This window comes from Engraulis encrasicolus, chromosome 23 (assembly GCF_034702125.1).
Source record: "Engraulis encrasicolus isolate BLACKSEA-1 chromosome 23, IST_EnEncr_1.0, whole genome shotgun sequence".
NCBI classification, from domain to species: domain Eukaryota; kingdom Metazoa; phylum Chordata; class Actinopteri; order Clupeiformes; family Engraulidae; genus Engraulis; species Engraulis encrasicolus.
In genome coordinates, this window is record NC_085879.1 from 16,351,413 (window position 1) to 16,368,187 (window position 16,775).

A 16,775-nucleotide genomic window follows, 5' to 3' on the forward strand; every position below is an offset into this window, starting at 1 on the left:
TTTTTCAGCTCAGCCCTTTCCGAGATCTGAGCTATTCTTATAGGGGCAGATTTTGTTTACATTTTTTTTTTAAAAAATCATTGGCCTACTCCAAATATTATGCCAAAAGGTATCGCTGTTTGCTAGTTTTCTGCTGATGTTGTATAACCTTTTGGATGTTATTGGGAATAAATCAAGATGGGTTTTTTAAATGTCAACAATACTCTGCCTCCGTTACAATGGGCAGGATATAGGAAAAGAAGGAAAAAAAATCTCAGGTACTGACAATACCACAGTAGTGTGAGCATTACAACTGCATGTCGAAATTGGTAGAAGTTATCCTTTAACTGGGGATGATGTGACAAAACGTGTTCACATCAGCTAGTTGAAACATTTGGTGCATCTTGTTCAATTATACGCTTTGAAATTTAGACATTGCACTACAATTTGAAGAAATGAGCATTCCGTCACACTAAATGAGCCAGGCTCTTTTTGTGGTATGTTATGGGACTAAATTGCCCTATGGGCAGAGTGATCTACACTAGTCTATAGAAATAGAAATAGAAGAAATAGAAATAGAAATAGAAAGCCTTTATTGTCATTATACAAAGTATACTGAGATTTTAGCTTCCCTACAAAGTGCACAGTCCTTTATAGATGAACATTGTCCAGTAAGTGTGAGTTCATTGTTGTAACAGCTTTGGGGAAGAAGCTGTTCTTCATCCTATTGGTTCTGGCTGGTAATGCCTTGTAGTGCCTGCCAGAGGGCAACAGTGTGAAGAGATGGAAGTCTACAGGAGTAGTAGCGCACTAATGCACTATCCTCTGTAATGTGTCAGGCAGTAGTAGCCTACCTCACATAAACCAACGTAAACATCTCTGAGACTCATCATTGTTTGTGACTTTATTCTCACTTCACTTCAGCTTCACTTCACTTGACCTCACTTCAGCACCTCTCACCTGTGCAAGGGGGCAGCCCCCAATAGCGCCCCAAGGGAGCAGTGGAAGGAACCATGCTCAGGGTACCTTAGTCATTGAGGAGGATGGGGGAGAGCACTGTCTCTCTGTGTGTCTTTGTTATGGGTTTCCAAAGGACATCTGGCTAGAACGCTGTGTGCCAGGGCCTCTTGACCTTCCAGACATCAAACTGCATATACTGCCTATCCATAAATGATATGTGTGTCTTTACTGTAGGATACATGCTGGTTGTTAGCGAGACGCTGCCCTTACGCAGATTTTCGTTTCTTCCAACACTGTCATTTTTTGGACACTGTGAGACATAGCCGCACTTTGTCTACTGGTACTGGTTAAGGGCAAATCATTTCATTTTCTTTTCTTCATGTAATATTTTCATCTACAAATGCATAAAATTGAATATACTATCTAGACTTGACATGCCATTGCAAGTTAAAACGGTCAAATCCAAGTCAAGTCTTGAGTCAGTAGCGTACAAGTCCAAGTCACAAGTTCACATCATCTCTGCAACCCACATATTCCAAATGACCTGGTTTTACCTGTCCTATTCAACCAGGTGATCATTCAAGCAAGCAAGCCTGTTTGAATTGATCAGGTAAAACCAGGTCATTTGGAATATATTGCACTGGTTAAAGTACTAGCCTAAATTCAGGTTGCCCAACACTGTTTTTGTTGCCACAAACCATCATATAGGCCAAACCACCCTGTGGAGTGTTGGTCAGTCTGTATATTTTATCTTCTGCTGTTTAGTGTGTTCAAACGGTGGAATACCATCAGCATAATGTGCAACATAGTTTATAATGTGATAATATAATGTGTTTGATTATGTTATGCTCTCAACCAGTGACGTGCACAGACATTTTGGGAGGCAGGTGCTCGAGGTGGGGGCAGAGGACATATGGAACTTCCGCTGCCTTACTAGGTTATAGAGGTTATATAGCATTTGTACCATAGGTCGTTGTAAAAAGAAAATCCAAAAAATGAACTTTCAAAAAGGGCCTTTTTTGTCCAGTAGGGCAAAGGGGCAGGTGCTTTAGCACCATCGCGTCCCTATCTGTGCACGCCCATGCTCTCAACTGATTCTTGCCCTTTTCCTTCACACTTTTGTTCCTTTCCTCGACGGTAGCATCTCTGTGGCCTTGCTGGATAGCTTTAGTGTAGAGACAGCTGAACAAGAGTCTGATGCATTAACACCAGAGAGAGTAGAGAGAGAGAGGTTCCATTGGCCCATTGTTTCCTGGTTCTATTATGGCCCCCCTTAGGCAGACCTAGGCAGACCTAAGGACTGTTCTATTCATTGTAGGAGCATTATGACACGGCCCTTTAGGCAGACCGGAACCTGGTCGCGTTAGGTGCCCATAGAAACCTATTATGTTGGCATATCTCTATACTTAAAGAATCTCTGTTAACACCATAATGCATGCAGCACCAGTGCAATGCTGTAATAGTCATTGAAAACTACCATAGTACTACACTACTATGACATAACTCAGGACTACGACTTACTCATCGCCATTCTGGTAACAGCAAATTTATAACGCTGTATCTTAACGGGTTAACTGGTTTCATTTCAGGTCATGCTGGACTGAACTTGAGCAGATGCACTAGGTGGCAACAGCCTGGCAGACTGAACCATATATCATTGGGCTGAACAATGTCAACATGGAGACATCCATTTCACGTTCAAACTACAACGTGATGTATATGGAAAAGAAATGAAGCCTTGCAACACATGAAAGAATTTGTCAGCGTATCAAAGTTGGTTTGACAACAATTGGCAGATAGATTACACTTGCATTTTAAATGTTAGATGACTCTAAACAAATCAACAACAAGGACAGAGGGATACCGTCCCTTGAAATATGAAATCCTGCCGGATTTAGAAATAAAAGTACACTCCCCCGTGAGAATGAAGTGTCCCGGCCCTGCAGTGGCCAACCGGTGGGGCACTCGCCTGCCATGCGGCTGACCCGTGCTCGATTTCCGACCCGGGGTCCTTTGCCGACCCCTCCCCATCTTTCTCCCAATTTGCATCCTTTCCGCCTCTCACACTGTCCTATCAAATGAAAGTCGAAAAAGACAAAAAAAATTAAAAATTAAAAGAGAAAGAAGTGTGAAGACTTGTGACCCGATTTTTTTTCACAGACAGTTGGCAGCCCGAGGGACACCATAACTGGTAGCAGTTCACAATATACACCAGCAGATGGCAGTGCCAACCCAAAAATCTGAATTTCTTCATACTCTCTTCTCAGCAGGGGGCATGAGCCTGGACCCGCCCATGGCATGATACTGTGAGCCACTGGAATATAAGCCTAGCCTGCTTTTACCATCCCCTCGTGTGGATGTGGAGGGAGATGTGAATTGAGTGGAAGATTATGGATGGCAAGGCTAGGCTATTTAAAGCAATCATATGCGAGATAGTGAAGAAATCATAGAGACTTTATTAAGATACAGTTGTTAAAGAAAGGGAAGTGTGTCTGTTCCTGTGTTTAAATTAATGCTTTATTAATAACAATAGTAACAATAACAATTAACACATTTATTATTATTACAATATTTTTTTCTGTATTTTATGTGTACTTACTGATAAGGGCCTATGATATCACCCCATGTTATGGCGCGGTATGGCATGGCATGACATGGGCCACTGTATGACCTTACATCTGTTGTTGAACAATGGCCCTGTTACCACGTGATCTGAATGCCACACATGACACCACTATACACAGTAAACACCACCATGGACTGAACTGATTGGCCATGATAGGACAATTCAGCACCTGCTGAAGTCCTTTATTGGATATCAATTCCTTGCCCAGTTTGCGTTCTGTATGGTCATTGCAGTATATTTTCACCTATGTTATCACTTCAACTGTTTTCAACTTATTGTTTGTAATATGATTGTAATACAATGTTCCCATAGTCTCCATGGGTAAAATACAACACAACTCACTTAGTACCTTTATGACACTATGTGTACAAAAGTTCCTAATTCTGAAGGGAAAATATCCTGGGCAAATGTTGAGCTCTAAGTAGCCTAATTGTTTAAGGTTTATTATACATATCTTCCGAACCTACATATCTATACAAACATCCTGGTTTCTTACATGACAGACATGTCTGTAGGCATACAACAGGACTTTCTTTCAGCTGTAACGTCTGGTCATCTATCTACTGTATATGTAGTAACAACAACAACATTAACACTTAATTAATAATTATCATTATTATGTACCATTATGTAAGCTATGTGTATGTATGATGTTCCTATGCACTGGGCACATGGGACAAATAAAGTATCTGCTTCCATACTACTACTTACTGTACACAGTGTGCACATTACTGTTCTTTTTAAAGCATATGGTAGTGGGTGGCACGGTGGGGTTGTTCTTGTCTTTTCAAGTCATCAGGCCATCTTGATATGATCATAGAGCTACAGTATGTGTGAGCTCTGCAGCTTCTACCCAGTGGAAATTCCCCCACTGCCACAAAGGAGAGGAGACTGCAGTTATTTTTACACACACACCACATGGCACATGCTCAGAGTTTTACAGTGTTGCAGCTCAACCTCACACCAACCCCCACACCAACCCTGACGCGCGCACGCACACGCACACACGCGCGCGCAGGCACGCACACACACGCGCCCACACACGCATTTGCGCACACACACACACACACACACACACACACACACACACACACACACACACACACACACACACACACACACACACACACACACACACACACACACACACACACTCTCACACACACACAAACACACAAACACACACACACACACACACACACACACACACACACAAACACACACACACACACATACATGTCCATAATACATTTAATACATACATTATGTCCATCCGCCGTACGGTACAGCTGCCAAAGCGAGCTAGAGGACATGTCAGAACTCATCTGTATGAATGAGTAATATGAAGCACTGTTATTGCAGCCAGTCGCCATGCCAACCTGAGCCTGTTCTGTGTGGTACACAGCCGGCCACTAAAATAGTCTTCCATGGGGGGTTCACGGAGGACAGACGTTTGGGAATGTTCTGTTATGGCTGCCTGGGCCAAAAGTCGGAATTCATAAATGCCAGAGGCGTTCCTCTACAAAGCTGTGTGCTTGTAAGCTTGTAAGCACAGCTAGCAAGGTTAGAGTAGAGTGTGTGTGTGTGTGTGTGTGTGTGTGTGTGAGTGTGTGTGTGTGTGTGTGTGTGTGTGTGTGTGAGTGTGTGTGTATTGGAAAGCACTTTGAGTCAGCTGTGTAGTTGTGACATGGTGCTATGGAAATACATTTTGATTGATTGATTTTGATACAGCACAGTTATTTTATTCATCGGAAATGAAGGTGTCTAGTCTAGCAGCTTACACATATTTCAAGATACAGATAATCGTTCATAAAGGTTGGAGCAGGCTTCAACCAAACAGATCTTTCTTCTTTTTAGGGCGCTGACCAAAATATAGCTTAGTAAAATTGAAAAGTAAGAAAAGGTTGCACCATGCATGGATTTTCTTTTTATTACACACATCGTACACACATTATATGCACACATTGTGTAATAAAAAAGAAATGGTGCAACCTTTTCTTACTTTTCAAAGACACACATAATGTAAATGGCAAGAGACATCTACACTGCTGATGAAATGATCATTCACGTCCGCATTATATTGTACTTGTAGGTGCTGTCTGTGACTTCTTTTTAATAAGTCACTTTGGATAAACGTATCTGCTAAATGTAATGTAACATAATTCAATGTAATGTAATAATGTAGCCAATTGTACAGAAAAAAAAGCATTGACCTGCAACCCTCTCCACAAAATCAGGGGTCTTTTTTTTCTGGCTCGATTGTCTTCTTGTGTATCTCTGTTACAATTATGAGGGCTTTTCATTGATGAATCAAGAGGCGCAAACAGATCTTGGTGAGAAAATATGTGAAGAGTTTATTTGCAAAACGGTGTATCCACCATTTTTTACTTTTGCATTTTATTACTGAAAATTACTGCCCTATCACCTATGTGTGAATTCTTGCCATTCAAATATTTTGAATTGCATTTTGCAATGTAATGCAATGACAAAAATGTAAATTTCCCAATATTGTACAAAATAGAGATTTTGCAAAACACCGTTTTGCAAATAAACTCTTCATTTCTTTTACTTCTAAAATGTCTCTGCACAACTCTCTTCACAGATTCATTTCTGTGCGTGGGCCTGGTAAATCCAGCCTTGCAAGATGTCATCTAGTGTTCTTGTTGTGGAGGAACTGTAGCCTATTTTGAAGCTATAAAGAACACTGGAAGATGTTGGGGAAACTGAAAATATCAAGGGTCACGACTCACCACTATTGGTGGAATGTAGGCCGACTGTGCTGTCACAGAGCTAGAACTGAGAGACTGAGATAGAGCTTTTTTCCTCATGCCATTTGTTTACTGAATTCCTCCTAATTACTTTGATTGAACACACACACACACACACACACACACACACACACACACACACACACCTTTTTACTTTTTATTTTTATTTTATTTCTTCTTCACCCTTCTTCTGCACACTTGTTTTGCAACGGCCACGCATTTCATTACAAGTGACACGAAAGTGTCTCTATGTATATGACAAATAAATATCCTTGTATCCTTGTATTGTATCCTTATATAAGTGAAGCAGGTCACACAGGTTTTATATTAGGAAATTCTAGCGCGCTTGTGAATTTACACATGGATGCAAACTCACAGCATGCACGCATAGGCTACTGCTCTAGTGTGTAAACATCAGAGGCGTGCACCCAAACATCCCCCACATACAGAACGTTCTACACTAGTGATTCTCAACAGGGGCAGTACAGCCCCCCAAGGGCTGTTGGGTAGCCCTAGGGGGGCGTTAAGAAGGATACAGTTGAGAGGGGGCAGTGCTTAATTGTCATTGGGGGCATTAGTCCATTTACATGTTTTTAATTGAAAGGGGGGCTTTGGCAGGCTTATGATGAGGTCAAGGGGGCGTTTTGAAGCTTAGGAAGAGGCCCAGGCGACATTTGTTCAAATAAGGTTGAGAACCACACTGTTCTACACAGTATAGTATATCCAGTGAGCATCACAATCCCATTCTCAACAGAGGCAGAATGCGCTCTGAGAGAAGCCCGTTTTTCTTTGGACTCACTCCAAAGCGGTGGTCGGACAGACACACTGTTTTATTTACAGAAACAAAACAGTGTTTGTTTGAGAAGCGGTCACAGATTGTTCTTTTCCGTTCAGTTCCCCCCTTGGAGAAGCAAGCGCTCTCCAAGCAAATCCGAGAGACAGCTGCCTTGACTGACCCACTTTACATGCTATGGTTATGGCTATCGCCCCACCATCACATTATCAGGGCCGCCACGGGAGTGAGCCCATGGCCCGAGTGGCCTTTGACCTTTGACAAAGTTAGTGGCTGATTTCAGCACCCTCTGAAGACAAGCTTCTTCCATACTTATATTGGGACATTCGTTATGAGACACAGGAATAAGTGGGGGCTCGTTTAGTGTTACACGTGTGCTGTAATGGGCCATAATAGTGTCACTAAGTGCTACTACATTACATGTTGTACTTGTACTGATTTACGTGGAATATTGTGTTATCTAAACAACGAATGAAAACAAATCATTTTTTAATTGTGCAAGAAACAAAAATTGTTTAGGTGTGCAAGAAACAAAAATGGGTGAAGTCTGTTAGTGCTTTGTTATGCATGAAGGTTGCCTTGCATTGCATTTAGTACATTGGTACATTTAGTACAGCATCAGATGTTTTTTTTCCAGACGTTTCAAACCTCAGATTGAAAGTCATCTGACTTCCTTCTTTTTTGACCTTGCAGAATAAAAATACAGTTGCTTTCAACCTGAATGTCACATAACATGCATCAATAGCAGACAGACAAACTTTCTGCCTCTGGTTTCATCACTGTGTCCACTTTCATCACATGAAATCCTGTAGTTGTTCAAGTCTGAGTAGTGAGGTAGGCTAATGTCTGCCTGGTGATTTCACATGCTTGTTTAAAAGCCCATAGTACATGACCTCATGTTGTAAGTTTATTGCAACCAGAATGGAAATTACCTATTGTAATGTAAAGAACGCCTGTTATGTCATAGCAATGTTGCAGACAGAGAGGTCTTGCACAGGTGCAAAAAGCATGCAATTAAAATGGGAACACAGCTGCATTTCAGCCTTTAAAAACGCCAGCCAAGCGTAAGGTAATGCAATGTAATATCTGGATAACATACTTGGATTTAGAAACTAAGATCATGTATTTATTTCAGATTTCAATAGTTGACATCCGTGCCTGATTCAAGAGCTATGGCTTATTGAAAATAGCATGCGTCTGTTTAAGTGCATTGCTGCATTGCTGCAATAAGTGCAATTACTGCAAATGACGAGCTGGCCTCTGATTACATACGGCAAATGAACAAGGTGATAACACTCCAAAAAGCATGCATTGTATTTGTATTTATTAGTGTATACTCATTAGTATTCATTTTAGTTTATATGGCGAACGAATGACTGCTTTATCATATCACTACATGTAGAATGTGTCTGACAAATACACCACTAAAAGTGTAGATCTCAGGTTAATTTCTATTCAAAATAATGGAATTCCTGTGATAGTTCTACCACTTCAACAATTATCCATCGTTTTGTTTTTTTCATGAAACAGGGCATCAGAAAATGAAATATATAATGAGGAAAAGTGTGTATTTTCAGTATTTGCAATTGACTGTTGTCGCATGCATACAGCTATTCAACTTCATCCGCGTCCTACATCATGTATGCATACATAGGCCTACACGCACATGCAGTATGGTTTAACTTTTACACTCCCATAGTTCAACAGAGCAGGCCATATGTTGATTGCATCATTCAACTGTAAACTTTTGCCCATATCGTCTTTACATTAGCGATAAGATAAGGAGGTGATAAAGCAGAGATATGGGTATACAACAACAGAGCATATGGCTGTGGCACACTGTATACCAGGTCATCCACAAGCATTATGTGGGTCAGGTCAGTTGTTATGTTGTGGTCCATCATGGAAAGATACATTGTTGTTATTGGCAACACATCATTAGAAAATCGATTCATGAGGGGGATTGGTAACACTTTATTTTAGAGTTGCTTTTTCAGTGCATTGACGTGTATCAGCATCATTAATATTATGTGCTTACACAGTACATACCTAATTCTTCGGTACAATTCAAGCACATAATGTTATATAGTAGTTTAACTCTGTGAGTGTGTGCCCACATAGTGTGTAATACTATTTGACCTTGCCGTTTTTCTCTGGACCATATGCAGGGGACTTTTTGACCAATTTGGTTGCTCTTCACTCTGCACTACTCAGCTAAGTTTACAGTGATGACCCACTCTTAAACTTCTGCATTCAATCACAGCTGTGGGGTGTGTGTGTGTGTGTGTGTGTGGACAAATATTTGTGTAAGGGTGTGTGATATCTGCCTATGGCTTAATGTATGTGACCCAAGTGCATGTTATTTAATATTATGTGCAATAATGTCTGTGATGTCCTGTGCATTGTGTTCCATGTTTTGTGTACCATGTATTCTGCTTGACACCTTAATTTCCTAGGTGGGTTTATACACCTGCATGCATCCTTCAACAAAACAAAAACTCCTGTTTTCAACAGCCAAAAGATGAAAAAAGACTAACAAGCTGAGCAAATACAGTTCATTATTTTATTGAAAGTATTTTTTGTAAGTCTTTTCCTAGATCAACACGATCCAAAAGTCGCAGTGTTACTCCCCTGGAGCGTCCACCATATACCATGCACCACATTACCCCCCTCCCCCACCCCTTGGAGATCGACAACATTGCATAGATACAAAGAGCAATGTGTTCAAGGCACACAAATCCCTGATTCAGCCTTTAATGTCACTCTCACCCACGCCCCCTCCAAAAAACCCTCAACTCTACATTGTATTCCTTAACATTGTTCCTTTGAAAAAAAAATGAAAAAATATACAAAGTACCGTATGTACATTAAAAAAAGAAAAGAAAAGAAAAAAAAGCCCACCCTGCCCGCCACATCCACCCTACCCAGCCCAAACAATTAGTCACTACTGCAGCATGTTAGATCAGCTGCATAGAAACAGAACACTAGGCCTTGCCACAACCTTTATCTATTGGAACAAACTGGTCAATCCTAATGGCAACCATCTTTGTACAGCAGTAATGCTGCTTGAATGAACATCACCAGCCTAACCAAGATGGCGGTGCCCTGTATTAACGCATACCAAGAGGCTGAATGTGGCATGTCGTGTTCTTAATCTATGAATTAGCTGTAGCACTGCCGTCCTGATGCTTCTTGTAAACCCACCCACCCCTGGACCCCCACCTCAACTACCCACTAGAATTGACAATAACAAGAGATGCAGTCACACACACAGGGGTTAACACAACCCTTTTTGGTTTACACAAAAAGAAAGTGATAATAAAAAAGGTAAATCGCCCAACAGATCCACATGGATCCCAAAGAGGCAGCACACAGATATAAGATGCCCACCATAGGAGGCCCAAAGCACAGCTCACATATCCATCTCGAACTGGTCGTCATCTGCTCCACGGAAAACAAAACAAAAAAACAGACAGACAAAGAAAGGAACACAAAGATCAAAAATTGAACTGCAAAAATGTAAAAATTGAACTGCAAAATGAATTGAAATATGACATGTTTCACATGTCCACAGGCATACATTATATGAATTCTCATGCATCCCATTTTTTTTTTTAACATTTCATGTCTTCCGCTGAGATATTCACTCTTTTTCTTTGCATCATCAGCAGGCAGATGAAATACATGAATTATGTAAGTGGTGATTTGGGGTTTGGGTATTTACCTGCCAGTTCCTTCTCCTCTTCTTCCACCTCCTGCAGTTTGGTGAGAGGGTGCAGGGCAGGCACCGTCACGCCCGGGATCTGGGGCAGGCAGCATGGCGGAGTGCGGGCGATGGGGGAGTTCCTGCAGTCCAACAGGAACTTCCTGTCGTAGATGATGCGTGTTCCTGTGAGGGCAAAACAGAGGGGCATGTTTAAGTTTTGCATGTTGTGTATTATTACTTTTTAAATGTTGTGCTTTTGTTATGCAATCAGTAGAGAACAGGCCAGTTCCTGTCGAAGAGAACAAGAATGAGCAAGTTTAGTTCAAACCCATTTTTTAAATTAAGATTAACCGGTTTGTGTTCATTTCTTTATGATGTGCAATGCTGTGGCTCTGTTATGCCATTGGTGGAGAGGTCAGGGGTGCATTTCTCGAAAGCATAGTTGTTAGCCAGTTAGCCACTTGAATAGTTGTCAATGGGAAATGCAACTGCATTGCAAACAACAAAGTAGCAAACGTAGTTAGCAACTATGGCTTCAAGAAATGCACCGCAGCTCAATCCAGAACTCACGTTGAATGATACATGTGTTTGTAGCAGGGAAACACAATGGCCATGCTCAGTTCAAACGAAAGAAATTAAAACAGATTCAGGTTACCCAGTTTGTTTGTTAACTTGTTTGTTCATGTTGGTGAGCTGAACCAGAACGAGCTGTTCAATTCCAACCTGCTGCACTCCATTTTAAAAGCGTATCACTGATTCAGGTTGACTGGTCTTTATTTAAAGGGACACTGTGTGAGATTTTTAGTTGTTTATTTCCAGAATTCATGCTGCCCATTCACTAATGTTACATTTTTCATGAATAATTAACACCAGCATCAAATTCTAAGTATTCATTATGACTGGAAAAATTGCACTTTTCATACATGAAAAGGGGGATCTTCTCCATGGTTCGCCATTTTGAATTTCCAAAAATAGCCATTTTTAGCTGCAAAAATGACTGTACTTGGACCATACTAGAAATTATTTGTTTAATACTTAGTAAACTTTCATGTAAAGATCAAATTTGGCAATAGGCAGCCCAATTTCAATAAGCAGCATAGTTGCAGTACCTTTTTTGACCATTTCCTGCACAGTGTCCCTTTAAGCTACTGCATGTCTTGTGATATTGTTGTTATGCAATGGGCTGCTGAAAACAGCTCAGTGCAGACTAATCAATCATAAAAGGACTTTCCAAAACAACACCTGGAGAGGAATTGACCCAAATAGAATCTTTCCTTGAGAGGCACAACATGTGTGACAAACATGCCAGAAATAAATCATCTTCGACATGTACAAACAGGACCGGAAAACCTACCCAAGAATCTCTGTGTGCGTGCGCGAGTGACAGAGAACGCGTGCGTGTGTATACGTACACATCTGTTGAAAGGGGTTACTGATTTCAAAGTGTATGTGAGAGTGTGTACACATGTGTTGGAAGGGGTTATTGGATACAGCGTGTGTGTCCGCGTGGAAAAGGTGTGTGTGTGTGTGTGTGTGTGTGTACGTCCATGTGTGAGACGTGTACGTGTATTTGCACATGTGTGTGTGACGTGTGCATATCTGTGTATATTAATTCGTCAGCGTACGAAACGTGTGTCTGTATATACTATACATGTGCTGGAGGGGGTTACTGGTTACAAAATAACCATATTTCAATGTCAGGGAGGGTCATGCCAGCTCGGCCCGAACGCCACTCAACTTTCACAGGGCAGATAGATAGTGTAACAGGAGGACCTGTACAGAGCCTTAGCGTGAAGTTTGATCTAAACATGGGAGTGGTTTGAACTTTGAAAGGCATTCGTGCACCATACAGTGAGTGCAGCACGTAAGTTCTGACTGTGACTGTGAGCTGAAAAACATGTTATGCAACTCAGCCCATTTTGTGCACTGTGTCCTGAACAAAGGGGAGTGGAGAGAGAGAGAGAGAGAGAGAGAGAGAGAGAGAGAGAGAGAGAGAGAGAGAGAGAGAGAGAGAAGCATGGAACACACAGGCTGAATAGTGGCAAGGGCCTCTTCGGTGACGCGTCATTTGGGTGGTGTGAGTGGACTCTCACCAAATGGACAATGCCCAATGTTTACTTTGTGTCAACTCTTAACTGGCCACAAAGTGTCACCAAACAAACATGAACTCAGTGTTCTTTTCTGTGTAGAAGTGAAAACCTATCATGGCGTTTTCGTAACACGCTTGAATACTTACTAAAACTTCCTCTTTTTGGATTTTCTTGCATAACTTAACTCTGTACTTTCCTCCACTACTGGTTGTCTTGTGATTTTTTTGTTCCCTCATTTTATTTTAACACAACTTTGAAACATATAAGTGCGTGTGAACATCTGTGTTATTTTTGCTCAATTCTCTTCTCATGAAACAACTGGAAATGTTTCCAAAGGGGAGACACAAGTCCATGTCATGACACAGGTAAACAACACGTGCGATCATCTCAGGCTCAGACATGCTTGACATTTCTTTTCAGCTTTAGCAGTTAAAACGCTCACAAAATGTGAATCTTGGGGCACGTTTCTCATTGCTCTCTTACAGGTTCCTCTGTAATACACTGTAAACTCTATTCCTCCCCTCCTCCTCCTCCACCTATCCCTTTTTCTCTGAAGAACTTTCTGGAGTTCTTGGAAGGGAGGAGTTCGGACATCTTCCTCAAGCGCACAGCCATTGGTTGGGACAGAACGTTCCGATTCCTAAACTGCAGGGCAATGGCAACAGCAACTGCAGCAGCAGCTGGCTGGGTTGGCTAGAGGGGGCGGGTCTTCCCTCAGTCACCCAAGACACCCTCCCTTCCCTTTCCCAGAGCCTCAACTCAACTTCCAGTAAGTTTCTGGAGTGGGGGTGCACTGTGCAGCTCAGAGTTGGTGAGTTAGACCTATATTATAGGGCATGACAACATAATAATAATAATAATAATAACAACACATGCATAAATAAATTAAAAAAACATTAATTTGACGCAAGTGACAGTGTTAACCTACGTGTAATCAAAAGCAATTACAGATATTATACACCCCCATCATATATGCTGCATTAACGTGTAGCAGGAAAGAACATGGTGTCACAGCTGTGGCCCCTTTGACAAGATCATTCTTTGTAGTCTGTCAACAGAGCGTGGCGTCCTCACAGACCTGACTGCACAGTACTGAACTCCCACAATTCCTTTCTCTGCATGTGCAGATTAAAGAGAGATATGATAGCTAAGTAGGACTAGGTACACCTGCTTGTGCCCGACCTTATCTATGGCAATAACATGTCATATAGCACATCATGTCACCTACAAGACAAACATACTTAGGTGATGCAAAAAGTCTGCTTCCTTTCACCATGTGATAGGACTGTTCCTGGCACTGTAAATAAACTGCAGTTCCACAACTATCCACAGGGGATTTAAACCTCAGGCAGTGCAGTGAACAACTTCTTTGTGCAAACACGCGGCCTGTGTCACGTCCACCAATTGCATCATGTTTTTACGGTTTCAAAACAAAGGAGTTGACAACAAACCTGATTTTGGCACTAGAATGGCCGATACTGACTTTTCAGTTTGACCAAGGCATCAACAGGAGAAGAGGGAAAAGCGGGTCTGACTAGAGTGACTATATATTAGGCCTCTCTTGTAATATTTAGCCGCCTCCAATTATTGAGTTTGAGTGGGGGTGTTGAAACATTAAACACACCTCTTTTTGACCGAACATAAACAAAGGGATAGCAAGGGTCTTATGCAAGAGATCATGGAACCTGTAGAATTAACTCTTTCAAAGGATTCAGTTGTAGCCTGCTCGTGGTGTAGTAGACTACGTGTGTGCACAAAGTTTTGACATGATGGTATTCCTTTGTCTCTGGGCAACATTTTTACAGACACAATGTGGACACAGTTGCGGCCGATTTTTTCTAATGTCCCCAAGGATCTCAAATCTTACCTCCAGGGGTGGTAGAAAAGAGCGTTCCTCCAGGCGTCTGGCTGTAACAGTCTGGCAGCTGCGACCAGTCCTTCAGTTGCATAATTCGGGTAGGAATGGGACAGCTTTTGCTCTGTGTGGTCGACGACATCGTGCAGACTAGGCTATTTTGTTTTTAGTCGGTACAGCAGTGTAGCCCACACAGAGTTGGACAAATGATCCACCGAGGTAGTTGTTACACTGAAACAACTGAACGCGCAAAAGTTACAGACTTGCAGTCAGCGCGCAAAAAGTTACAAAGTTGCACAAAGAATCAGGAACCTCACAAAGCGCGTGCTTGTTTGCGAGCGACCCCGCAGTTGTTGATGACTTCACGTCAACACGGGGCAGGTCTTCTCTCAGACTTTCTCTTCTCTTTGTCTTCTGAACTTCTTCTCTCGGGTTGAAAACTCTGCAGCCATGTGCTAAACGCAGGCTATTTAAAATCTCCAGGCATCACTACGTGACGCGAAACATCATGTGATAATTTGTGCTGTTGCAATCTCCTCGCCACCCCTCTGGCCACGTGAGCAAAAGTATGTGCCTGTCAGTCACAAATCAGCGCGAATGGACATTTAAATAACCGGACGGACACTGGCTGTCATTTGTTATTGTAGATTAGGTAGTGGTAACTAATTAACCCAAAAGTCACTTTTCAGTTCAGCCGTGCGTGTCGTCAATAGTGGAAGCCAGCCAGACCAAAATATTTACATTCGAGACCCGGGAGTTATGATAGGCAATGGTATGGTATGTACAGTACGTGCACTGAGCGTTATGTACCTTTGGGTTGGCTGACCACAGACAGACACATAGGCCTAATATTTTGATGTAGACACACTTTTGTTAGGATATGAACATTGTTCGATGGTTAGCAAAAGTTATGGAACACCATTTCAGGATCGCTGTGCAATTGTTTTCAGATGCAGTTACTACTTTGCGCCTCCACAAGACGCTGTTCTTCCCCACCTAAAATATTCAGCATGAACTGCAGGACACCATAGTGCACATTTCATAACAGATGCAGGCAGGTCTTGTCAACAGGATTCTTGAAGAGGTCATAAATGCATACTTTCCTCCCAGATCAAAACACATTATTTGTAATCATCCATACGAATTTATATTGGCTTACCATGCCTTGTTTAGACAATTATGCACCTAAACGAGATGTAATAAAATAAATCTTGAATTACCACTCACAAAAAGTGAAATATCAGGATGATGAGAATCAAATCCAGAATTCCTCAGCCTCATCTTCAAGCATAGAGGGCCACAGCACAGTAGTTGATTCTTTGCATAAAATCACCTTCTCATATATCTTACTGAAGGCCACATATTCCTGACTTTCCATGAACTCCATTTCCCTGCTCTGAATAGAAAGCACTATTCCAATCCAAATACAACTTTGACTGTCTGGAAAGGTCCAATCAATCCAGGGCCTCCCTTTCCATCTCTGGATATTTGTACTACAGCCATTGTACTGGCTGAAGTTTTAGGTCCTCTATTTAATTTATACTGCTATGTGGATGAATAATTAAGGTACAGGGGCCCTTTCTGTGGGGTTATACAACTTTTTACACTTGCTGAAATTCAACAGCATTAAACTACTTCATGAGGCTAAAGTCTACGAATAGGACAAACCAATGAACAGTTTCATATTTTTATTGAATATTAAGGTAAATATTTCACATTAATACAGGCTACATAAAGTTGAGCCACTATACGACATGAAATTTTCTGTCATTTTTAACCCTTTTTTTTAGTATGTAAACAATTGTACATGTATTTACCACTCTAAAAGGTTTGATTTCTTCTGATATCTTTAGGTAATCATCTAGTTAGTGACTGCATGTTGAAGTAACCTTACAGTCCGATATCGGCTTTTCGTGGGTTTAGGTCAAAACGGCTAAAGCTACGCAGAGAGAGAAAAGGATCCTGTTGAGATTTGTTCAGAGACAAGTGGTAAACCAG

General features: G+C 41.5%; 1 protein-coding gene across 1 annotated transcript; it reads right to left on the reverse strand.

Moving 5' to 3' along the window:
- Positions 1-9,675: 9,675 nt before the first annotated feature.
- eif4ebp3l (eukaryotic translation initiation factor 4E binding protein 3, like) lies at positions 9,676-15,272 on the reverse strand. Its single transcript, XM_063190602.1, has 3 exons — positions 14,790-15,272; positions 10,851-11,015; positions 9,676-10,567 (listed from the first exon to the last, which is right to left on the reverse strand). The coding sequence occupies exons 1-3, from the start codon at positions 14,917-14,919 to the stop codon at positions 10,539-10,541; spliced, it is 324 nt and encodes a 107-aa protein (XP_063046672.1). The 5' UTR covers positions 14,920-15,272; the 3' UTR covers positions 9,676-10,538.
- Between the last annotated feature and the right edge of the window lie 1,503 nt (positions 15,273-16,775).